Here is a 27043-nt window from a genome sequence, read left to right on the forward strand (position 1 = left end):
TACTTCAAATAAATAACAGCCTTACAGTATGGATGACAGCAATATGTATATATAAACATATTATGTCAGCATTAAACTGACTACTTATTGTATTGGATATCCTTGCTATTGCTGAAAACCCACAATCTCTAACTAAGCTGAGCTGAAGTAATCCCCCACTGGGTAGCGCTATAACAATCTACACAACATTAACAAAGCTTTATTCAATTGAGCCGGTGTGCCACACCGATTTCTGTATAGATTATACTGTAATACTATTATTTGGGCTATCATACCCCAAAGGCCTATTTACACAATTACTGTATATAACAGAATCTATACAGGACTACTCTATCCTAGGTTTTTAATTGTTTATGTTTCCCTTTTTTCCCCCTTCTCCAATAATTTTAGCTAAATAAATAAAAGTTAAGTTTTATACTCTGGAAGTTGACGCCGCATAAGAGGTTAAGACAGTGAGTGCTAGAACCGCATTCTTTCGTGGAAGTGACTTTATCACCTCCACTCCTTGTGTGAATGCTATTTTTGTGCGGTAGCACCCCTCCTTCCAACAGCATAGAAAGATTTCACAATAACTAATTATCATTGACCACTATAGATATACTGGGGAGCGTGTCTAAGTGTAGTGCCATTGCTCAAACTTGTTTCTAATATTTTGTGTTTATGTTTTAATTATTTATGCTTCAGCGAGATCTGCACTGAAAACAGCCAAACATAACGTGGTCAGAAAATTATACAGAATCCGATCACTATTTGAACATCAGCCTCCTTTCAAAACAAATATGGCGGATATGAAAGTTCTCTATCTAGATGTAGGCTTGGCCGTACGCGTTACGTAGGTAGGACAACGTAACAAGGTAGGGAAATATTACAGAACACTGGTAATTTTTTAACTTTTGACTGCGGCGCTTTAAGATGCAACAGGGACAGGAGCTGAGATTTCTGAACAGGAATTGCTACAGACTTATTCATTCAACATTAATGTAAACACTCCCCCCCCCCCGCTTAAAAGCAGCTTAACTCTTGCGCTTCTCCATGCTCCACCACTGCTGGCACTGTGTGCTGCAAACCTGACCCTCCAGCAGAAGGTATGGCACGGATTACACTGACATGCAATGATTCCCATCCTCAGTAATCCCCAGCACAAAAGACGGAGGATATATATTACATTACACATCAGCATATTACATTGCACATCAGCCTGCACTGCGGGCATGTATCTCCTGATTATCAAAGGAGGTGGAAAAAAGCTTATTCATATTTCAAAAAACTGCCTGGCAGCAAATAAACTGTATTTCTTTTAGAAGATACGATGAGTCCACGGATTTCATCCTTACTTGTGGGATATCGCCTCCTGGTCACCAGGAGGAGGCAAAGAGCTCCACAGCAGAGCTGCATAAATAGCTGCTCCCTTCCCTCCCAACCCAGTCATTCTCTTTGCCTGTGTTAGTGAGAGGAAGAGGTAAAGTGAGGTGTTAGTTATAGATTCTTCAATCAAGAGTTTTGTTTTTTTCAATGTGGTACCGCAGTGTGTTACTTTGTTCTGGGGTGTAGCCTAGACCAGATCAGTCTCTTCAGTTAAAAGAGAAGCATTTGGTGGCTTTGAAGCAATGGGAACTTGTGGCATTTTATTCTCACTGCGCCTCCCATACATGGTTTGCTGCCCTATCTGCAAAAGTCTGACTAAAAGAGGCTCAGAACTTTTTGTTATTTCCACATTATTATTTTGCGCCATTTTCGGGTGCTTTCGCTATCCCTAGAGCAAAGTTTTTAAAGAGGCTAGAGTCTTCACGCCCACGATGGACGGAGTGGCTTGTTCGCGCCGCTTTCAGGCGCTTTCTCTTCTAATTCTGCAAGTGCCGGGAGTTGGAGCGTTGTTACGCCCATGAGGGGCAGAGCTCTGTGACGACTGTGGGGGATTCACTCTTCTCCTTCATGAAGTATACCGGGGGCAGAGCGTCTCACAAAACCCAGTGTTAATTTCCCTTTCATTGCGGGTCTAACACGCTGTGAGAGTGCAGTTTGGCTGCTTTTCTATAACTCGTTTTTACTCAAACACTTTGCATGTTTACAGTAAATGTGTGTTTCGTGAAAGGGAACTGAGGGGTTGATAGGCATCTCTCAATATGTTATATACCTTTTGGTGGGGCACTTCAGCATGATTTCTGAGAATTACTGTAGTTCATCAATCCAACCCTGCATGTGTACAGTAAAAAAGTTGCTGTTTAGTTTTTAAAGTGACAGTAATGTCTTTTTCATTTGTTAATTTTATTAAAAATTTTCAGCTGTTTATTTGTTATTTCCTCCGTGGTGTCTTAGGATGGAACAAATGCTCGCAAATAAGACAAGAAAAGAACCCGGACAGATAACTCAGCATGCTAAGGCACTGTGGCTGAGTTCTGTAGCAACCCAAGAGTTGCAGGTTAGATCACCGACGAGGTCCACTCAGCCTTTCATCCTTCCGAGGTTGATAAAATGAGCAGCGCCTTGAGACCCTTACGGGTGTTTAGCCGTGCTTTACAAGTACCCAATACATACATACATATTTACAGTTATGTATACACATATAAACGCATAAATACATGTTGTATACACATATAAATGCATAAATACATGTGTATACATATATAGACATACATAAGTACATTGTAGCCCTTTGCAATTAAAGGGACAGTCAACACCAGACTGTTTAAATCAGTTTCTTTCAAGATTTAAAGAGACAGTACCGTCTTTTTCTGTGCAAATTTTGTAAAACAACTTTACGTTGTTTATTTGTTCCTTCATCTTTTGTGATTGGGGATGGAACAAAAGTGTACATACTGAGGTTTCTTGTTCAGACTTCAGGAGACAGTTTTTTGTGTGTACCTTTTTAAAGAAAAGAAAAAAAAATGATGTACCTACTCTCTCTAAGGAGATTGCGATTAGGAAAAGGTTGACATTGATATGCCATTCTTTTCTCCTATAGTATTCCATGGAGGTGCCCTGCGCTTCCTTTTACTCTCCATTCGGAGTTATGGTGGCGTATATGTTTTGTTTCCACAAGGTAGGAAACATTCTTTGAGGAAGTTTTTCAGTAGTTACTGTTTCCAATACTTCCTCTATATTACTGAGAGATACTTTGGAATTTTCCGATTTTTGGCAGTTGTTCCCGATAGCTGACGCTGTCAGGGAATCTGGACGGACTGTCCCTATGGTGGAAACACTCTACTATTCCTGTTGGGCTGCATACACACTTGTGCAGCAGCATATTGCTTCAATGTTTATGTAGAATCTCTCAGGACTGAGATTTCTTTTAAAAAATATCCAGATGTATCATCAAAGTCTAGGCTCCTGGCAAGGCATTACAAGGGAATGACTTTGTTTGGTCCTGGCGAGGGAATCCCCTTCTTCTAAGCATAGATAACTCGCTGCTCAATCCAAGTCAGCATGAGGGATTTTGCCCACAATCCGGGACCGGATCTTGTAGGGGGCAGATTTCCTTGTCATTCGGGCTTGTGTACAGGTTGTTCAGGACCCCTGTCTCAGGGATACAAACTGAGTTCGGAAATTCTTCTCGAGGAAGATTTCTTTTTCACAAATATCTGCAAACCAGATGAAATGAGAGGTGTTCTTACATCGTGGGAGAGCCCTCTTTTCTTTGGGAGTGATTTGTCCCGTTCCATTACTGGGACAGGGGCTTTATCAAGTCTGTTTGTAGTCTTCAAGATGGGAACTTTCAGTTCTGTTTTGGTCCTCAGGAGTCTCAATAAGTTTCTCCTTGTTTCATCTTTCAAGATGGACTCTATTGGGACCATTCTTCCATTGATCCAGGAGGGTCAATTTATGATGACAGTAAATCTGAGGATGCATATTTTCATGTTCCTTTCCACAGAGATCATCTCAAGTTCCTGAGGTGTGACTTTCTGGACGAACATTTTCAGTTCGTGGCTCTCCCTTTCGGTCTGGCCACGGCACCCAGAATTCTTTCTGAGATTCTGGGGTCTCTTCTGGCGGTTCTAAGACCGCGGGGCATTGCGGTGCTGTTTTATCTAGATCCAAGTCCCATACCGACTTTGTGAGGTCCTCCCTGAGAATTCACGGGTAGAAGGTAAATCTAGAGAGGAGTTTATTAATTCCACAGACAAGGGTAACCTTTCTGGGAACTCTCATCGACTCTGTATCCATGAGAATTTTTCTGACGGGGGTCAGACAGTATAGGATTCTGAATGCATGTCGAGCTCTTCAGTCCAATCCTCGGCCGTCAGTGGCTCAGTGCATGGAGGTAATCGGATTGATGGTGGCGACAATGGACATCCTACCGTTTGTTCGTTTTCATTTCTGGTCTCGGCTTCTAAGCATGCTCAGGCAGAGGACTGGTGTTTTATCAGCTTTGTTTCCTCGAATATCTATAGCTCAAGAGATGAGGGAATCTTTTCTATGGTGGTTGTCGATGGAGCATCTATCTCAGGGGACATGCTTTCGCAGGCCCTAAGGGGAGATTGTGACAACGGAATCCAGTCTTTTCGGTTGAGGAACAGTCTGGAACTTCTTAAGAGCTTAGGGTGTATGGACTCAAGGGAGTCTCTCCTTTCCATCAACATTCTACAGGTCAGAGCAAGGGCTAATCTGCTTCGGACCTGGCCTCGGTTGGCCTCGGCCAAATTTCATCTGATTCCAGTTGGACGACATAACGACAGTAGCTTACATCAGTCATCAGGAATTTTTTTTTTACTCAGTCCCGTGTTTAGACTCTTTGCTCCTCTTTGGAGTTTGAATTTAGAGCTTAAAGTTCTTTACGGGGTTCCGTTTGGACCTATGCATTCCATAAGATATTAAGTTGTTATCTTGGAAAGTTTTATTTTTGTTTGCTATTTCTTCTGCTCACAGAGTTTCTGAGTTTTCGGCATTGCAATGTGATTCTCCTTATCTTATTTTTCATTCTGAAAAGGTGGTGTTACGTACCAAACCTGGTTTTCTTCTTCAGGTTGTTTCAAATTAAAATATTATCCAGGGAATTGTTGTTTTTTCCTTGTGTCCTAATCCTTCTATGAAGGAGTGGCTGTTACATAATTTGGACGTGGTCCGTGCCTTGAAGTTCTGCTTACAGGCGGCTTCGGATTTTCATCAATCGTCTTCCTTGTTTGTCGTTTTCTTCAAGGAATCGTAGGGGTCAGAAAGCTATGGCTACCTCTCTCTTTCTTTTTGGCTGCAGAGTATCATCCGTTTTGCATATGGGACTGCTGGACAGCAGCCTCCTGAAAGAATTACGGCTCATTCCACTAGGGCTGTGGCTTCCACATGGACATTCAGTAATGTTGCTTCTGTTGAACGGATTTGCAAGGCAGCGACTTGGTCCTCTCTTCACACTTTTTCAAGATTTTACGAATTTGATACTTTTGCCTCCTCTGAGGCTATTTTTGGGAGGAAAGTTCTTCCAGCAGTGGTGCCTTCCATTTAGGTTCCCTGTCTTGTCCCTCCCGTTTCATTAGTGTCCTGTAGCTTTGGTATTGTATCCCACAAGTAAGGATGAAATCCGTGGACTCATCGTATCTTGTAAAAGAAAAGGAAATTTATTCTTACCTGATAAATTTGTTTCTTTTACGATACGATGAGTCCACGGCCCACCCTGTTTTTATGAGACAGGTCTTTATTTTTGTTAAACTTCAGTAACCTCTGCTCCTTGGCTTTTCCTTTCTTTTCCTAACTTCGGTCGAATGACTGGGTTGGGAGGGAAGGGAGGAGCTATTTATACAGCTCTGCTGTGGAGCTCTTTGCCTCCTCCTGCTGACCAGGAGGCGATATCCACAAGTAAGGATGAAATCCGTGGACTCATCGTATCGTAAAAGAAACAAATTTATCACGTAAGAATACATTTCCTTTTTATCACTTAATACTTATGATATTACATTTTTATTACATTGCGCAATGAACATCAATAGTTTTTAAGTTTTAACAGCAGGTCTCACAGGGTAGATCTTACATTGCACGTTTTGCTGAGTTTTTACCTTACTGTCAATTAAATGCTTCCGTGTTTGGGAGGCCACATGATCTGCTCCTGGCTGTCTAAAATTCCAGCTTTCAGAATAATTCCGGACTGGTTTTCTACCTGTATGAGGATCACTCTTACAGCAGGAGGGATAGCAGCTACATTACATCTGTCCAGTCTGATTTGAGTTTTGAGTAAAAAATAAAAAACATGGCAGACACACACAGCAGCCTTCTGCTGCACTGCTTAATGGGCCCCCGTGCCACTGCATCTGCTGCACCACTAGAAGTTCTGCCCCTGTTAATGATAAAACTTGTTTACCATTTTCTGCTAGAGGGACTTTATGTTGAGCAGAATCTTTATGCGGAACCTAACCTCTAAACCACTGACATGAACACCCTATGAACAACTATACTTTTAATAACTGTTACAATATTGTCCACATATAATAGCTCTGACCCATGTTAGCTGCCTAGAAAATGACAGCCTCTGCATTAGTAATTCTCCTGCTATAATTTGTTATGTCATAATATTTATATTTCCTGTGTATATAGATATGGGTGTAACTCAGGCAGTTTAAAGAGGCTTTAAAAGATTTGTGCCCAGGGTCAGACTGGGTATAAAAAGCAGCCCTGGAAAAATATGAAGACCAGCCCTATTTTTTGTTGAGTGACGAGTCAGTAGAATGCACATGTCCCATTTTTCTCAAAGGGTATTACTGGGATACTCCTTCCCCCAATATTTTTTTCAGAATTAAATTATATTAGTTTGTATTTAAAAAAGTGCCAGATTGTCGTTATATAGGTTTCCTACAACCCAACTGCATCCATTAATCACGTCTTTAAACTGTAGCTTTCCAGCCCCAGCTGCTGCAGCCCACCGGGAAATCTTCTGGTATCCTGGTAGGCCAATCCGGCCTTGTTTGTGCCCTTCCTCGCCCCACACACCATATACCCGTGCAGGAAACCACCCTTACAGGGGTGAGAGATAAATCATGCACAATGATGGAAGCAGACAATAAACAAAATGAAATTATAGAGTAGGCGGAATAGCAGTAATATTAGTGGAACAAATCCGAATTGGCTTTGTGTTTGCTAGCAGGTGTCTTATGAAAAGAATCTTGACACCTGTTTTTTCAGCATGCGCTTAGACAGTTAAGTAAATTGACAATGGCACTGTCAACCAATAGAGCTGTAGGAGTTGTATTTATAAGCAGTGAATGGCTAAACATGCACTCCATGTTAATTTCAAATTTGTGATGTTGATAGAGGAACTTGATAGGCGGACAGTTATGGGATAGATGTGACTCCAGTGATTAAAACTGATGGATAGGCACAAATTCTGGAATTTTCGATTTGGAATATTGTGACAATTTTTTTACAGCATCATATTAGTTTCATAATGTTTTCATTATGTTGTTTATTTATTCTAGGATAATGTATGTTATGGATTGTAGCAACTGATGAGTCTTTTTGTTGTTTAATCTAGCTAATATTTACTGATGTATTTCTTTTACTCTTTAGAAGAAACATGTGCTCTGGGCTAGTGGACAATTACATGGCTGCCATGGTGCTCAGTGGTGCTGGGGATGCCCTGGGGTTCTATAACGACAAATGGGAGTTTTGCGACAGTGGTACAGAAATCCACTCCCAGCTGGCTCATCTTGGTGGTTTAGAGAAGATAGATGTGGAGCATTGGAAAGTCAGCGATGATACGGTTATGCACATTGCCACAGCAGAAGCATTGGTGGAAGCAGGTGATAGAACAGACCCAGAGACACTGTATCCACTTGTGGCAAAGAAATACAAGGAATGCATGGATGATATGGATGGAAGATCTCCAGGTAATTATAGCAGGTATTATAAATGTAATGCTCGTAGGATATTTCCCTATCAGAACAAACTTGGCCAGTAGTCTTCGAATCCCGGCGTCAAGTGGAAGGATAAGGAAATATCCCAGAACAAAATGAGTGTAAGAAATTAGGTAAGCAATACTCACGGTAAAAAGGGTAGTCCTTCACGGCAATAAGATTAAGGCAGATAATGGTCAGAGACAAGCAGAGTTTGGCAACAGAAAGGCAATCCAGCAGTATAGCAGTTCAGGGGTAAACCAGGCAGAGTAGTCAGACAGGCAGAGTTCAGCAATGATAAGGCAATCCGGCAATTCAAAGGTTAAACAGGCAGAGTAGTCAGACAAGCAGAGTTCAGTAATATTAAGGCAATCCAGCAATTCAAGAAATAAAGCACCTAGGAGCACACACAGTAACACCTATACTTGGGCAGTGAATGTAAGTTATGCAGGTACTTACATAGGTGCCAATTCGTGCCAAGGAGTTCAAAGGATCCGGCTTGAGAGGGGAATAGACGTGTGGCGATGCCATTGTTGCCGCATGCTCACAGGAACCGCCGCATCCCTGGTAACAGCCAGAGCGGCGCAGGGGAGCGGCGTGACAAAAAATAAGTAATAGTTTTGCATATATGAATGAAGTGACTTTTGTAGGTATTGGACTTTTAGATCGTTGCAGCAATCTGCACAGTATAAATGATTTCATCAGTTTGAGTGACAGCCCAAGACACACAGGCATCTCACTGACCCTCTTTGCTCTTGTCTATAGCTATCAACATGTTTAATCTCATGGGTAAGACAGTTTTTTTAAAAACAGCATTTCATTTTAACAAAAAAGGACAGTTTCTAGAGAATCAGTCCTCCAGGGCAAAATTCAAAATATAACCCCCCCCCCCCCCCCCCCCCGCATTTTAAAGTGTAACCTCCACTCTCCTGGACCTTCTATGTCTCATTGTCATTAAGTTTTAAATAAGGCCCTGACAAACATCCTCATGCACACATATAGGCACCCATAAATATCCACATGGGCACAGACAGGCATACAGACATCCACAAGCAGACGTACACAACAACACACACACTATTCCTCCACTAATACTGTGCCATCACAATACGCACAGTATTCATATTGCATAGGCAAGTATTCCTGCTTTCTTTTCCCCAGGAGTACTATGTATACATATGCCCATATGTTCTACCTAAATCATGAAAGACAGATTTTGGTTTTCATGTCCCTTTAACTTTTGCTTGTTTAATATAATTTGGTGCAGTACATGTTTTACCAATCTACTCTTAATACCTAATAATAGTGTTCGAATCATTGATTACCAATAATATTGTTTTTAAAACACTTTTTTTATGTCACTGTTTATTTGTATATGATGTATAAGAGTTAAATGCGTGGGAGTCCTATGTGGTATGAGCTATGGATGTCTTATTATGGGCCAGATTACAAGAAGAGTGGTATTTAATGCTCCTTCTTGAGCGCTAATTCTGCTTGAAGTAAGCTATTTGTGCGTAAAGTAAATTTTTTGCCAGCCCGATGCGGTAAAAAGCCGAATTTAAAAAAATATTGTGTGCGTGCTAATGTATTTCCCCATAGAAGTTGATGGAGCAAAAAAAGTGGATAAAAAATCTACAACTTTTTTCTCCACATTCCCTCCAGCAAAGTTCAGTAGCTCCAGGGAAAATATGCGTCAAGCATTGCGGCGTTAAGTGCTATGCATTAATAGCTTGTAGTTAGTCTTGATTATGGGCCAGGTTACGAGTGGAGTGGTATTTATGGCTCCTTCTCACTCTCTCTAACTCCGCTAGAAGTAAGTTTTATGCGCATATCGGGTAGCACTGGTATTACAAGTTGAAAGTAAAAAGGTTTTGCTTATGCACTAACTCGATGCATGCACAAAGGCGAAGTTAGAATACAGCATCTGCGTTAACGTATTCCCCATTGAAGTCAAAGAAGCAAAAAAAGTGGTAAAAATCCCTACTCACGCACAAACACGATTACATGTGTGGTAACCGAACATGAAAATATGAATTTTTGACATTCCAATGTTCTTCGCATATATTCATAAATACATATTTCTACATATATATATGTATATCTATCTATCTATCTATCTTCTATCTATCTATCTCTGTGTGTGTGTATGTGTGTGTGTATATAAAATATATATATACATACTGTAAATATATTTAGAAGTACATAGAACATATTCAGCTAGTAATGCAAAATATTAAATATTTACAGTAAATACACAGTATATCACTTTATTAAATATGATTTAACATGTTTTCGTCTACTTTCCTTCAAAGGGCTCCACAATGCACACACACATACACCAACATATAGATAGATACATATATATAATGCGTGTGTGTATATACATATATATAATGTGTGTGCGTGTGTGTGTATACAGTATATATATATATATATATATATATATATATATATATTATATATATATATATATATATATATATATATACTGTAAATATATTTAGAAGTACATAGAACATATTCAGCTAGTAATGCAAAATATTAAATATTTACAGTAATCACACAGTATATTACTTTATTAAATATGATTTAACATGTTTTCGTCTACTTTCCTTCAAAGGGCTCCACAATGCACGCACACACACACATATAGATAGATTCATATATATATATATATATATATATATATATATATATATATATATATAATGTGTGTGTGTATCAGTGTTAATTTTGACGGCAAATTTCGATTTAGTCTTAGTTTTAGTCTTTTAACTAAAATTCCATTATAGTTTTAGTCGTATTTTAGTCATCTGAATTATTTTAGTTTTAGTCTAGTTTTAGTCAACTGAATCTCCAGTAGATTTTAGTCGACTAAATCTCAAGTAGATTTTAGTCGACTAAATCTCCAGTAGATTTTAGACGACTAAAATCTAAGGGGTTTAGTTAAAGTGTAATGCATTATTTAAGCATTTCTCTATAATTTGCAAACTGATTATATACTCCAGGAGTAAACATAACACCTGTTAATATTTATGGTATTAAGGTTTAAACATGCAATACAGACACAGATTTAGCCGTTGTCATATATAACATCTTAATTAAACTTAAAATCAAATAAAACCAAGTTTTATAAACAAACAGAAGTGCAACTTAAAAATATAAAACAACTAAACTGTAAACTGTATTGCACATATTACTCAATATAAAAACTTTATTAGTTCTCTGTTAATAATTAAAACAAGTATCAAGTAACAACACAACAAAAAGTTTCTGCAGCTAGCACAGGCACAGCATAACTTAAACCCATACTTGTGGGTTATGCTTATTTCTATAGGAAGAATCAATTGATTGTTCACATATTCGAAAAAATTTCGGCAACAATATTAGCACTGCTCTAGAACTTCCAAACTCATTATATACTCCTGGAGTAAAGGTTTATTAACCTGTTTTTATTTATGGTATTAAGGTTTGAACATACAATACAGATTTAACTGTTGTGGTATATAACATGTCTTTATCTTAAAATTAAATAAAATTAGGTTTTGAAAATTTGACAAAAGAGCAGTAATTAGATATGGATTGATTACAACAACTTGCATAAAATGTTTTTGTCAGCAAATTTTGCTTTAGTTTTAGTCATAGTCTTTTGACTAAAATGTCATTTTGATTTAGTTTTAGTCATAGTCTTTTGACTAAAATGCTATTTTAGTTTTAGTCGTATTTTAGTCAACAGAATTTCTTTAGTTTTATACTCATTTTAGTCTAGTTTTAGTCAACGAAATTAACACTGGCGTGTATATACATACATATAATGTGTGTGTGTGTATACAGTATATATATATATATATATATATATATATATATATAAATATACACACAAATACATAGTTGTACATGTATGTATCTGTATTTTAAAGCCCTTTTTTCCCTAACAACTGAAACCTTATATCTTTGGGCTCTTTTTTTTTGCAGTATTTTTTGATAAATCATTTTTATTAGTGTTATTATGAGTGTAACTGTAGTTAGTAATATATTTTTGATGTGTTTTGTGACACTTTTTTTTTTCACAAAACAGTTAACCAGAGCTTTGACACGCTAGCCCCGATAAATGTTAACTTCAATTGCCCTTAACTTGTAATTCAAGCAAAAAAAAACAACACACACACACACACCCACGATAAAACACTTTTCGCTCATGAGTAATGGTTAGCGCTCCACTCGTAATCTGGCCCTTTGTTTTGTGTGTTGTGTTTGATATTTAGATGTGATTTCTGCCATTGTGCTTTGCTCCACTATAAAGAGAATGACAGTCTAATAAATTTAGTAAATTGCCTAATCTCAAATGTATATTAGCAGTGTATTAAGTTTTTTCCTGTCACAAACATTGCTGTAGATTGTTTAGAGCAGAGATAGGCACGAGCCAAGGCTGTGGCGGACATTTTCTAAAGTAAAGATCTTTAGTGAAGGACACCAAGGTACATTTACAATTAAAACTATTATTTTATAGTGCTGAATTTTATTATACTGATGCAGATACCACTGATCCTATAACCAGACCTCCTCTGGCTATACCCATGTGCCAGTGTCACTTCTGTGTCATTATATAGCGCTGGTTGTTATTATACTGATGCAGATACCACTGATCCTATAACCAGCCCTTGTCTGGCTATACACATGTACCACTGTCACTAGTGTGTCATTATATAGCGCTGGGTGTTATTATACTGATGCAGATACCACTGATCCTATAACCAGCCCTCCTCTGGCTATACCCATGTGCCATTGTCACTAGTGTGTCATTATATAGTGCTGGGTGTTATTATACTGATGCAGATACTACTGATCCTATAACCAGCCCTCCTCTGGCTATACCCATGTACCAGTGTCACTAGTGTGTCATTATATAGTGCTGGGTGTTATTATACTGATGCAGATACCACTGATCCTATAACCAGCCCTCCTCTGGCTATACCCATGTGCCATTGTCACTAGTGTGTCATTATATAGTGCTGGGTGTAATTATACTGATGCAGATACTACTGATCCTATAACCACCCCTCCTCTGGCTATACCCATGTACCAGTGTTACTACTGTGTCATTATATAGTGCTGGGTGTTATTATACTGATGCAGATACCACTGATCCTATAACCAGCCCTCCTCTGGCTATACCCATGTACCAGTATCACTAGTGTGTCATTATATAGCGCTGGGTGTTATTATACTGATGCAGATACCACTGATCCTATAACCAGCCCTTGTCTGGCTATACGCATGTGCCAGTGTCACTTCTGCTTTTGTATAGAGCTGGGTGTTATTATACAGATGCAGATACACATCCAGTATTTCACTCAGGCTTTATTTATTCCATAACTTATCACCCAGTATTGCTAGCAGTCTCTTGACAAGCCACTAATTTTATTCTCACTAAATGTTTTCCATTTCCTATTATTTAATCAGAAAGAAAAGATATACTAAGGTTATTATTCACAACCTTACTATATCTTTTCTTTCTATTTAAATACTACTTATAATAAACCTCAGGTTCTGGTTAAAGTGCTTTACCTTTGCATATAAAGCTCCAGGGACACAGTGGCAGCTTGCTTCTTGAATCTTCCCTCCCTCTCTGTCTCACTCAGAGTCATTTTCTGGTACTAAGCGGCATCATGTGGGAGTGGCCACAACCCTGCAAAATGTGGCGCCGCGTGTGTTAAGGAGGAGTCAGGACCAGTATTCATCTGTCTTACTCCTCCCTCCCCACAGCAAAATGGGTGGCGGACACTGCAAGGGCCAGTCACGGACACCGGTGTCCGTGTACGGACACCTTGCCTATCCCTGGTTTAGAGCAGGGTTCTTCAAACTGTTTTTTTCTCCAAGACCCAGTGCAATAATATCACATACCTTTGAGACCCTATTTTTATGCTTGGTCTAAAAATGTCTGCAGTAATATACAAAAATAGCTGCAATTTTTGGCAAAGTGACTAAAATGTGTGCACACCACACACACTCCACACACACTCTCCTACAACACACACACACCACACATACTCTCATACAACACACACACCACACACACTCTCCTACAACACACACACACTCCACACACACTCTCCTACAACACACACCACACACACTTTCCTACAACACACACACACCACACACACTTTCCTACAACACACATACACCACACATACTTTCCTACAACACACCACACACACTCTCCTACAACAAACACACGCTCCACACACACACTCTCCTACAACACACACACACCACACACACTTTGCTACAACACACACACACCACACACACTCTCATACAACACACACATTCTCATACAACACACACACCACACACACTCTCCTACAACACACACTCCACACACACTCTCATACAACACACCCACACACACTCTCATACAACACACACACCACACACACTCTCATACAACACACCCACACACACTCTCATACAACACACACACCACACACACTCTCATACAACACACACACTCACACAGACACCACACACACACACACTCACAGACACCACACACTCTCCTACAACACACACATGCATACCACACACACTCACAGACACCACACACTCTACTACACAATTTGAGACCCAGTAAACTTGTTTTTGTGACCCAGTAATGGGTCCCGAACCGTTGTTTATAGAACCCTGGTTTAGAGCAGAAAAGAAAAGATTTGTGTGTATAATTTTGTAGTTTATCAAAATATTTAAACTTTGCCCACATAAAGGTTGTTAATAAGAACATTTAATTATTTTATTGGAATCCATAATAAAGATAAATGTTAACTACTATGTATAAGAAAGCTGAATTACATCCTTGTTTTATTCTAGAAACTAATCATTACCTGATGAAGACTGATGACATGGTGGAAAATGTTGCACTAATAAATATCCTTTTTTTTTTTTATTCAGTTTTACCAATAATTCTTTAGGCAGCCTAAAGATTTCAATATTTTTACCCCCATTTAGCTATACTAATATACACAGATCATTCATTTATAAACCCCTTTTAAACAGCAACACATAGGTAGTGATTTTTCCTTCTTTGTTGGATAAGCCCCCCCCCCCCTCTAGAGATTTAAGCAGTACTTGGCTAGCAATACGACACACACATTAGTTATGCCTTTCTTGGTTGCCTGTTTGTGTCAGCAACAAATAATCAGGGCTTGAAATTGTCACTAGTCCCAGATGAGTAAGAAATTGCAGTAGACAAGAAAAAAAGTGACTATTCACATCTTTCACATTGAGTGGACTAGTAACTTTTTTCCCCTCTGGACTACCAACATTTAACCCTTGACTACTAAACGATGCTGATATTTTTCAATGCTGAAATTCTACCCTCTTGGCTGTGTGCCAGTAATACACACATACAGTAAATCTTTAACACCAATGTACAACACACAGTACTGACTCTACCCCCTCAAGTGGAAACACCATCTATAGGCTGTTATTTATTCTAAGTATTTTAAAAATCTGAAATTCCTTCTGTACACAGGTGACACCTGCATGTTTAGTGCAACGAGATTGAAACCTGATACTCCAGATGGGTGGAAACTCCCATTTGCGAAAAATGCAGGTGGCTGCGGTGCTGCCATGAGAGCCATGTGCATTGGCCTAAGGTTCCCAAACCCAGAGCAGCAGGATGACCTGATCCGTATAAGCATAGAGAGTGGACGGATGACGCATCACCACCCCACTGGATATCTAGGCTCCCTTGCCGCAGCACTCTTTACCTCCTTTGCTGTAAATCGGAAGCCTACCCAGGAATGGGGCAGAGCACTTCTTGACATATTGCCCAAAGCCAAGGATTACGTGAGACAGTCTGGTCGAGATGTACAAAAGAATCTGCATAAATGGTAAGGTTAATTAAATGTGTTTTGGTTTTGGTTTTCTTATAAAGGGAGCATCAAATGTAGATATTTACAAACATTTCTTAAATATCACAAAAAGGTGTAAAATGATATTCAGTCGGAACCTACATGTCAACAACATCTGACCATATATACATATACACATATAAATATATAAATACATATGTACACACATTTTAAACATATATGTATATATACATACATATACAATACATATTTAGATATGTATGTATCTCTATCTCAACGTTAAAGCCCTTTGCAGCCAGTGTTATTAGGAGCACAACTGTACTTTTAAATGTATTTTTGATGTGTCTTGCGCCACCTTTTTTTTTCTCACGTAATAGTTAACCAGAGCTCTCAAATAGCACGTGCATTCAATTTTGATTGAGCTCAAGCAAACACTTTTTCTTTCAACTTATCCTTGATATTTCTGTTGCGTGCAAAGAGCAGAAACAAGCCAGGGATCAGAAACCAGAAATAATGTCAAACAAGCCAGGTTATGCACAGAGTCAGGAACACAGTAGCTCACAGAGAAATCAAAGACAGCGCAAGGGCAAAGGCAGACTGGACTGAGGCACTTATATAGTAAGTGATGACATATCATTATTCTAGGACTGCAAACTGTCTCTCACTAATAATGTTCTCCAGTTTGGCCATAAGAGAAAGCCTGGGTGTAGTGAGCAGCAAGACAAGGAGAAAACACAGGTGAGAGAAATGGCAACCATAACAAAAAGCTGCAAACAAGAAGGGATGTCAGGGTGAAACCCTGACAGTACCCTCCCCTCAATTACACCTCTCCCGTGGGAGGACAAAAGACTTATCGGGGTAAGAGGAGGGAACCCAAGAACGCTCCTCTGGACCATAATCCCTCCAGTGAACCAAATACTGTACGCAACCTCTGGAAATACGAGAGCCAATAATGCTGCTGACCTCATATTCTTCATGGTTATCAATAGAAATAGGAAGGGGATGAGGCAACACAGTGGTAAACCGATTGCAAACCAATGGTTTAAAGAGGAAGACATGAAATACATTGAAGATGCGCATGGTGGGAGGAAGGTCTGGAGCATAGACAACCGGATTGACTAGTGAGTGTACTCGAAAAGGCCCAACATAACGGGGAGCCAGTTTATTGGAAGTCACATGAAGGTTTAAGTTGCAGGAGGACAGCCAAACTCTTTCTCCAACCTGGAAGGTAGGTGCAGGTAGACGTCTACTTTCTGCCTGGAACTTTTGGCGCTGCATCAACTGACTAAGGTAATCCTAAACCTGCACCTAAGTGGAACTGAGTTGCCAGAGATACTCCTCCAAAGCCGGAATAACCTGTGGCAAGAACATATCGGGCAACATGGATGGCTGAAACCCATAGTTGGAAATGAACGAGGACATCTGGGAGGAAGCATTGATAGCACTATTATGAGTAAACTACGCCCAAGGTAACAGGTCAGGCCAGTTATTGTGGTGATCAGAAACATAGCAATGAAGGAACTGTTCCAGAGCTTGGTTAGCCCATTCCGCAGCCCCATTGGATTGAGGGTGATGGGCGGAGGAGAAGGAAAGCTGGACCCCCATCTGAATACTAAAGGACCACCAAAATCTGGAGACAAACTGGCTACCCTGGTCCGAGACAATCTCCTTGGGTAACCAATTTAAACAAAGAGTGGATAGGAAATGGAAAGCGCTAGAGCTATAACCTTCCAGCAGTAGTAATAAACTCTCCCCTAAGAGTTTAGCAAATAGTAGGAAAACGGTATGTAATCTTCAAACAAATAAAGCTATACAAAAACTACTGCACCCCTGCAGGGATGAAGGCAATGCAAAATATATTATCTTAGATATAATAAAAAGATATATGTTACAAAGAAAAAAACAAGCCAATATGAACCATATTATATATATGAATAAATGTATTTTATATTCTAGGTTAAACATAGAACGATACAGTGAATAGCTAGTATAAAAAATAACCAAGAGTATCATAAAGTAAAAACAAATGTATCTATTGATACAAAACACAGTCCATATAGCAAGAAACCAAAGCCGTTCTCCAAGATGGCGTCCTGGCAGTGATCGATCTGTAAAGGACAAGGAGATATTCCTAGTAAAGTACGTATGAACAAAAGGGCCAAGACCCGTACACATAGAACTACTCACAGGATTAAAGATATTTTTGGCATTGAGAGCACTAGTGGCTCTTGCGATGTGGATATCCAGGATAGATATCTGAGCGCTCCTCCCTGATGCAACCTTTCCTAGTGATTGGTGATGATGTCACTGTGGTCTGTGATTCACAAGAAATGGAGCCGACACTTCTCCTCACACTGACCGCCAATGTGAATTATCTGACAGCCACTCGAGCTGTTACTAGAGAGGGACTTGATGTTTAAAAGTGTTAAGATCACTTTGTAATCCCCCGCAATAGCATACCACAGACGCTCAAAAAAGATAAAAGTAGTAGCTTAAAGGGATTTAAATGTCTTGAGACACACCAACAACAGGAATAGGGTAAAACAGTTAAAGATGTATTTAAAATATACAACAAAATAGAGCAATGCATTTCAGTCCCTTCCTGTAATGCTCGTGGGATACTCCTCTATCAGACCGAACTCAGCCAGTAGTCTTTTTATCCCGGTGTCGAGTCGGAAAGATAGGGAATCCCAGAGCAGAGAAAGTAAGCAAGATGAGGAAAGCAGCACTCACCACAGGCAGGGTAGTCTTCAGTAGGAATGATAGGGCAGTCCAAGGTAAACCACTAGAATGGTCAGGCAGGGTTTGGCAAAGGTAAAGCAGTCCAAGGGCAAACCACTAGAATGGCCAGGCAGGCAGGGTTTGGCAACGGTAAAGATATCCAAGGGCAAACCACTAGAATGGTCAGACAGGCAGGGTTTGGCAACAATAAAGCAGTCCAAGGGCAAACCACTAGAATGGTCAGGCAGGCAGGGTTTGGCAACAGAGAGGCAATCCAGAATAATAGGTGTTAATAGGCAGAGTAGTCAGGCAAGCAGAGTTCAGCAGCAGAGTATCAGTCGAGCAATTTAGGGGTTAAACAGGTAGAGTAGTCAGACAAGCAGAGTTCAGCAGCAGTATATCAATCCAGCAATTCAGGGGTATAACAGGCAGAGTAGTCATACAGGCAAGGTTCAAACACAATAAGGCAATATAGCAATAATGATCTATCACACCTAGGAGCACACAAAGTAACACCTATACTTGGGCAGTGATAGATCATTTTGAATAGGCTTACATAGGCGCAGGATTCGTGCCAAAGACGTCCGGACCGGCATCAGTGAGAGAGGACCCGACACAGCCCCTGGCAACGAGCAGGGAAGGAGATGCTGCGCCCCTAGCAACGGCTAGAGTGGCGCGGTGTGACACTTCCAGGCCTTTATCAAGCTCTAAATAACACAGTGTTGGTCACCTCTATTTAAACAACTTATAGCCAATCGGATTAGATGTAACATTAAAAGGGATATTATGTGGCGAGAATTTCAATTGCCTCAAAAAACATCTACTATATAAAAGAGTACAGTGCTTAGGGTATTTCGTTATTAAGATTACAACTAACATTTTTAGTAAATGTTTTTTAAGGCAATTGAAATTCTCGCCACATAATATCCCTTTAAATGTTACATCTAATCCAATTGGCTATAAGCTGTTTAAATAGAGGTGTCCAAAACTGTCAGCCAGATTACGAGTTTTGAGCGCTATAGGGAAATTAACGACCGCAGCATTTTCTGTGGTATTTCACTCCCTATAGAGCTGGTTTAACGAGTTTAAAAAAAGCCGGCATTTGCGGGCAATATGGCTGCGTTGAGCTCCATACCGCACACAAACACCAGAGCTGCTTTGAGCTGCTGTTACACAATTTCCCCATAGACAATAATGGGAAGAGCCAGCTAAAAAAAAGCCTAACACCTGCAATCACGGAGCATAAAGCTCCGTAACGCAGCCCCATTGAGGTCTATGGGGAAATTTCTTTTTATGTTTAAACCTAACACCCTAACATAAACCCGAGTCTAAACACCACTAATCTGCTGCCCCTGACATCGCTGCAACCTACATTACTGTTATTAACCCCTAATATGCTGCCCCCAAAATTGCTGCAACCTACATTACTGTTATTAGCCCCTAATCTGCTGCCCCCAAAATCGCTGCAACCTAACTACACTTATTAACCCCTAATCTGCTGCCCCTACTATACTAAAGTTATTAACCCCTAACACCCACTAACTTTAACATAACTTAAAACCTAAATTATTCCTTTTTAAAACGAAATACTTACCCGGCTTCGTTGAGGACTTCTTGCCGCTTGGATGAGGACTTCGCCGGCTGGATGAGGATGGATATCCGGTCTTCCAAAACTGTAAGTGGATCTTCGGGGGTTAGTGTTAGGTTTTATTAAGGGTTTATTGGGTGGGTTTTATTTTTAGCTTAGGGTTTGGGCAATGTAAAAGAGCTGAATGCCTTTTAAGGGCAATGCCCATCCAAATGCCCTTTTCAGGGCAATGGGTAGCTTAGGTTTTTTAGATAGAATTTTATTTGGGAGGGTTGATTGTGTGGGTGGTGGGTTTTACTGTTGAGGGGATGTTTGTATCTTTATTTGCCAGGTAAAAGAGCTGATATCTTTGGGACAATGCCCCATAAATGGCCCTTTTAAGGGCTATTGGCAGTTTAGTTTAGGCTAGGGGTTTTATTATTTTGGGGGGCTTTTTATTTTGATAGGGCTATTAGATTAGGAGTAATTAGTTTAAATATTTGATCATTTCTTTTTTATTTTGTGTAATTTAGTGTTAATTTTTTTGTAATTTAGTTAATTGTATTTGATTAATGTAATTTATTTAATTTTAGTGTAATGTTAGGTTTTACTGTAAAACAGGTTAGGATTTATTTCACAGGTAAGTTTGTATTTATTTTAAAATAAATACAAACTTACCGATGAAATAAAAATAAAACCTAAGATAGCTACAATGTAACTATTAGTTATATTGTAGTTAGCTTAGGTTTTATTTTACAGGTATTTAGTGTTAAATAGGAATAATTTAGGTATTAATTGTAATTTTTATTTGTTATTATTTATTATGTTAAAGTTAGTGGGTGTTAGGGTTAGGGTTACGTTAGGGTTAGACTTAGGGTTAGGTTTAGGGGTTAATAACTTTAGTATAGTGGCGGCGACATTGGGGGCAGCAGATTAGGGGTTAATAAGTGTAGTTAGGTTGCGGCGATTTTGGGGACAGCAGATTAGGGGTTAATAACAGTAATGTAGGTTGCGGCGATGTTATGGACAGCAGATTAGGGGTTAATTTGTGTATGTAGGTGGCAACGACATTGGGGGAAGCAGATTAGGGGTTAATCATATTTAACTAGTGTTTGTGATGCGGGAGTGCGGCGGTTTAGGGGTTAATATGTTTATTATAGTGGCGGCGATGTCCGGAACAGCAGATTAGTGGTTAATAATTTTATTTTAGTATTTACGATGCGGGAGGGCCTCGGTTTAGGGGTTAATAGGTAGTTTATGGGTGTTAGTGTACTTTGTAACACTTTAGTTATGAGTTTTATGGTACAGCTTTGTAACGTAAAACTCATAACTACTGACTTTAGATGGCGGTACGGATCTTATAGTTATAGGCTGTACCGCTCACTTTTTGGCCTCCCCGCAAAACTCGTTATACCAGCGCTGTGGAAGTCCCATTGAAAAAGGACTTTTTTAAAAGTGCAGTACTTACGTTGTGTGACGGCCAAAAAGGTGGTGGTACAGCTATACCTACAACACCTGTAATACCAGCGGTAGTGAAAAAGAGCCATAACAATGCTTTGTCACTCATAACGCAGAACTTGTAATCTAGCTGTCAGTTATTTAGAGCTTGTTAAAGGCCTGGAAGGGGCTGAAACGCGTTTCTCTATTTTGTTTTATATTTTAAAAAATCGAACTGTTTTACCCTATTCCTGTTGTTGTTATATCGCAAGACATTTAAATTTCTTTAAGCTACTACTTTTAGCTTTTTTGAGCGTCTGTGGTATGCTATTGCTGGGGATTTCAAAGTGATCTTAACACCTTTAAACATCGGGTCCCTCCCTAGTAACGGCTCGAGTGGCTGTCAGGTAATTCACATTGGTGGTCAGCGTGAGGAGAAATGTCGGCTCTATCCGTGTGAATCACAGACCACTGTGAAGTCATCAGCAATCACTAGAAGAGGTTGCATCAGTGAGGAGTGCTCAGATCTCTATCCTGGATATCCACATTGTAAGAGCCACTAGTGCTCTCAATGCCTAAAAGATCTTTAATCCTGTGAGTAGTTTTATGTGTGCGGGTCTTGGCCCTTTTGTTCATACGTACTTCCCCAGGAATATCTCCTTGTCCTTTACAGATCAATCACTGCCAGGACGCCATCTTGGAGAACGGCTTTGGTTTCTTGCTATATGGACTGTGTTTTGTATTAATTGATACATTCATTTTTACTTTGTGATCCTCTTGGTTACTTTTTATAGTAGCTAGTCACTGTATCGTTCTATGTTTAACCTAGAATATAAAATAAATTTATTCCTTTAGTGGTTCATATTAGCTTGTTTTTTTCTTTGTAACATATATCTTTTTTTTTAAATAAAATATTCTTTTATTGAGATTTGTAGCAACAGCAATACAAACGGTATGTTCAATCACAGTAACATTAGGGTACATGTATAGACATCTTAAACAGGCCACACTAAGTAAATTAGAAGTACAATAGAATGCATACATAACTGTGAATGTGATGAACATAAGTAAATGAAACCTCCACTTTCTAATATATATACTCCGTATATGAACCTCAGAAGAACTGAGACATCAAAGAAAGGAGATTTAGGGTAATAACGAGCAATGATACAGGTATGTGAAAATATATATCAGGGTGGGTCCACCCGTGGGCCCTAGCATATGATAATAATAAGAGAACATTGTCAGGTAGCAAGGAGGAAAAGTTCTTTAAAGAGTGGATCTCAACTGCAGACCCTGTTTTTAGGTAGTAATACAAGGAGATTTTAGAGCTGACTCCTGCTATCTTGTTACAGGAGTATGATGATAAACCCAAAGGCTGTAGTAGGCAGTAATATGTCAGATTGATAATGAAAGTCAATGGTTGCCTTATATAAGATGCACAGAGAAAGCAAAGTCAATTTAATTCATAAACAGTACTGTTTAAATAGTTATCAGGAGTTGTGGCAAGTAAACTTGATTAATCAAACAGTTGTAGAAACTGAGAGGCAGTCGCAAATCAGCGTAACAATACAGTCCGGTTGAACAGAGTAGGGAGAAGTGCTCCGTAGCTGCAGCAGCAGCGGTTGTGAGGGTGTGAGCGGACTAACCAATCAGCACGCTGAATCCGCTGACAGGCTGAGAACACGCTGTGTACACAGAAGCTGCAAACAACAGGAGCGGTAAAGTTAAGTGAACGCTGGAAGCCTGACAAGCGGCTAGGAAAGCTCAATAGGTCAGTGAGACGGTTATAGGTGAGCAGGCTTGAGTGGAAACTGACTTTGTGATGATAGGAAGGTAACAGAATATCGCCACAACAAGTAATAAGAGCTTGATCCGGAGGTTTGATAGGTACAAATAGCTGGATAAGGTATTTGCTTTGCGATGTTTTAGCACAACAGATCCGGGACAAGAAGTGTTCAATAATTGTAATCCGATAGATTTGAAAGTATAGATTTTAGCCACGAGTAAGAGAGCTGTATCCAGGTAACTTGGTCAGAACTCTAACTAAATTAATTGGCAGGTGGAAGGGGGAGGAGTAGCCTTATATAGAATCTGCTTAAAGGTACAACCTGACTGACAAGTACCTGACAGATCCCCCCCTCAAAGGTGCTGCACTGCAGTACCAGCATGTGGCCTATCCGGATGATCCCTATGGAATCGGGCGACGAGGCGAGTGGCGTTGACATTTCCAACAGGTTCCCAAGAATCCTCATCCGATGAACATCCCTTCCATCTTATTAAGTACTGCAGCTGTCCTCGAAATAACCTGGAATTCAGTATAGAAGAGATTTCATAGACATTCTCCTCAACCACCACTGGAGAGGTCGTCTGACCAGATGTCTGTTGTCTAGTAGGGAGGTAGGGCTTCAAAAGAGAGACATGGAATGTGGGGTGTACAGGAATCTCCGCAAGAAGATCCAAAGTGACAGCATTTTCGTTTATGACTTTGATTATCTCGTAGGGTCCTATGAAAAGTTGTGAGAACTTTTTCGACGGAGTCTTCAGTTTTAAGTGTTTCGTTGAGAGCCATACTCTATAACCTAAGCGATAAACAGGGGGTTTCCTTCTTTTTGAATCATAGTACTGCTTATGTTTTTGTTGAGCCAGATGGATGTTCTCCTTGAGGAATTCGACGATCTCAGATAGGGTTCTGGAAGTATCATCTACTTGAGGTGATGCGGAGTTAAGATGTGGATATAGATGGAATGTTGGGTGGTATCCGTAATTAGCATAGAATGGAGAGCACTTAATAGAAGAGTTTAAGGTGTTGTTGTATGCATATTCTGCCATGTATATATTGTTCTCCCAATCGTCCTGTTGGTGGGAGCAATAACAACGTATGTATTGCTCTATCCATTGATTAATTCTCTCCGTTTGGCCATTCGTCTGTGGGTGGAAAGCAGTACTATAACGATGGTCAATTTTTAAAACGGAGCAGAGATGTCTCCAACACCTGGACGTAAATTGCGAGCCCCTGTCCGACACTATGACTGAAGGTAAGCCGTGTAGTCGTACAACATGTTTTAGGAAGAGAGCTGCGGTTTCGGTAGCCGTGGGAATTTTATGATGAGGGATGAAGTGGGCCATTTTAGTGAGATAATCAACCACGACCATGATGGTGTTAAAATGGTTTGATGAAGGAAGTTCTACAATGAAATCCATCCCAACGGTGTGCCAAAGCCTTTCGGGTATTGGCAATGACTGGAGTCTGCCAAAAGGTTTGGATCTTTCTGACTTGGAAATTGCACATACATGACATGACTTAATGTATGTGTCCACAGTTCGCTGAAGATTCGGCCACCAATAGTTTCTAGATACAAGATCAGTGGTTTTGTGAATGCCTGGGTGGCCTGCGAGTGGGGAGTCATGGTGTTCTTGGAGAATCTCTTGTCTCAAAGTGGGTGGTATATATATTTTTCCATGCACATGAGAGATACCTCTGGAATCGAGGTGCTGAATGTCTTTGGATAGGCTGGTGTCTGCTTGTTGGTGCGAACGGAGAGTGGATGAGGCAAGTTTTGAGATACCTAGGAAATGTTGGGGACTCAGGACATGTGAAGGTTGAGTGGACGAACTAGGACGCTGTAAGTGCCGTGAGAGAGAATCAGCTTTACCATTTTTACTACCTGGTCGGTAAGTAATCAAAAAGTTAAATCTGGTAAAAAACAAACTCCACCTAGCTTGTCGAGCTGAAAGCGTTTTACAGGATTGGAGGTATTCGAGATTCCTATGGTCGGTATACATGAGAATTGGGAGGATGGTGCCTTCCAAGAGGTGCCTCCAATGTTCCAGGGCTGACTTAATCACCAAAAGCTCTTTCTCTCCGACAGCGTAGTTTTGTTCGGCAGGTGTCATCAGCCTAGAGTAGAAGGCTACAGGATGCATAGGTTCTGAGGGTGTAGTCCGCTGTGATAGGATAGCTCCAAGGGCATACTCAGAAGCATCAACCTCTAGAATGAATTGGAGCTTCGTGTCTGGGAAACGAAGAATGGGAGCAGTAGTGAAGCTACGTTTAAGAGAACAGAAAGCATCCTCTGAGTCTGGATTCCATTGGAAACGGGTGTTGGAGCCTGTAAGCTTACAGAGGGGTTTTGCAATCTTGGAAAATCCTTTGATGAACTTTCGGTAAAAATTAGCGAATCCGAGGAAACGCTGGACGTCTTTTTTGCTGGAAGGTCTAGGCCAGTTGAGGATGGCATCTATCTTACTGTTTTCCATCTTAATCCCAGAAGACGAAATGTTGTAACCTAAGAAGGTTATTTCATGGTTGTGAAAAGAACACTTTTCTAATTTAGCATACAATTGATGGGTCCTAAGTCGCCCTAAGACCCATCGAACATGTTTAGTGTGTTCTTCTATGGAGTTAGAGTAGATCAGGATATCGTCTAAGTAGACCACAACGCATACGTCCAGTAAATCCCTGAAGATATCATTGATAAAGTACTGGAACGTAGCAGGGGCGTTACAAAGCCCAAACGGCATCACCAGATACTCATAAAGACCATATCTGGTGCGGAAGGCGGTGAGCCACTCATCCCCTTCTCTGATCCTTATCAGGTTGTACGCACCTCTGAGGTCTAGCTTGGTAAAAATGGTTGCTTTACCGAGACGTTCTACCAGCTCGGGAATCAAGGGAAGGGGGTATCTGTTCTTCTTGGTCCTTCTATTTAACTCACGATAGTCAATTATTGGACGCAAGGAGTTGTCTTTATTCTTTACGAAGAACATCCCGGCACCAGCCGGGGAGGTAGAGGGTCGGATGAACCCCTTCTTTAAATTTTCTTCTAGGTATCCCTTTAGGTGATCCAATTCAGGCTGTGAGAGCGGATATATGTGTCCAAAGGGGATATTAGATCCTGGTAGCAATTCAATTGGACAATCATATATGCGGTGTGGAGGCAGGGATTCTGCCTGCTTTTTGTCAAATACATCATGGAAATCTTGGTATTCAACAGGGATTGCTGGATTAGATACGTGTAGTATGTTCTGTTGAGGATAGCAAGTCTCCCTACAGTATGCAGAGTCCAGTTGCACTTGGAGGGACTGCCAGCAAATTGATGGTTGATGCTGTTGTAACCAGGATAATCCCAATACTATTGGGAATAATGGGGAAGGTATGACATCAAAACATATCAACTCAGTGTGCCCCTTACCTATCATGACCTTAAGAGGAATGGTGTGGTGCGTTATAGGGCCAGAACTGACCATAGTACCATCAATGACTCGTATGGAGACTGGAACTGCTTTCACACACAATGGAATTTTATTTTTATTTACAAGAGATAAATCAATGAAATTTTCATAAGCTCCTGAATCAATGATTGCTTCCGCCTGGAGGGCCTGGAGGTCCCACTGTATGGATAAAGGAAGAGTACAGTAAGCAACGTCAAAGACCTTGTTTGTTAAGCAATTACTAGTGACTGTTAACTTACTTCTTTTTTGACGTTGAAGCAAGGGACATTCCTTTACTGGATGGGTAGGAGAGGCGCAGTACATACAGAGGTTTTTCTGCTGGCGACGATGTCTCTCTTCCAATGTGAGTGGGCCTTTAGTGAAGCCAATCTCCATGGGAACAGTGGATTCTTTTA

At 40.2% G+C, this 27043-nt stretch overlaps 1 protein-coding gene across 4 annotated transcripts in view; it reads left to right on the top strand.

Moving 5' to 3' along the window:
• LOC128645635 (ADP-ribosylhydrolase ARH1-like) overlaps nucleotides 1-27043 on the top strand; it is a 73964-nt gene that overhangs the window by 38394 nt on the left and 8527 nt on the right. For all 4 annotated transcript variants that reach the window (XM_053698757.1, XM_053698758.1, XM_053698759.1 and 1 more), the window contains 2 exons: nucleotides 7486-7805; nucleotides 15346-15706. In XM_053698757.1, coding sequence (XP_053554732.1) covers nucleotides 7486-7805; nucleotides 15346-15706 — 681 coding nt within the window. The remainder of the gene's footprint in view (nucleotides 1-7485; nucleotides 7806-15345; nucleotides 15707-27043) is intronic.

The sequence above is a fragment of the Bombina bombina genome, chromosome 1 (genome assembly GCF_027579735.1).
Source record: "Bombina bombina isolate aBomBom1 chromosome 1, aBomBom1.pri, whole genome shotgun sequence".
NCBI lineage: Eukaryota > Metazoa > Chordata > Amphibia > Anura > Bombinatoridae > Bombina > Bombina bombina.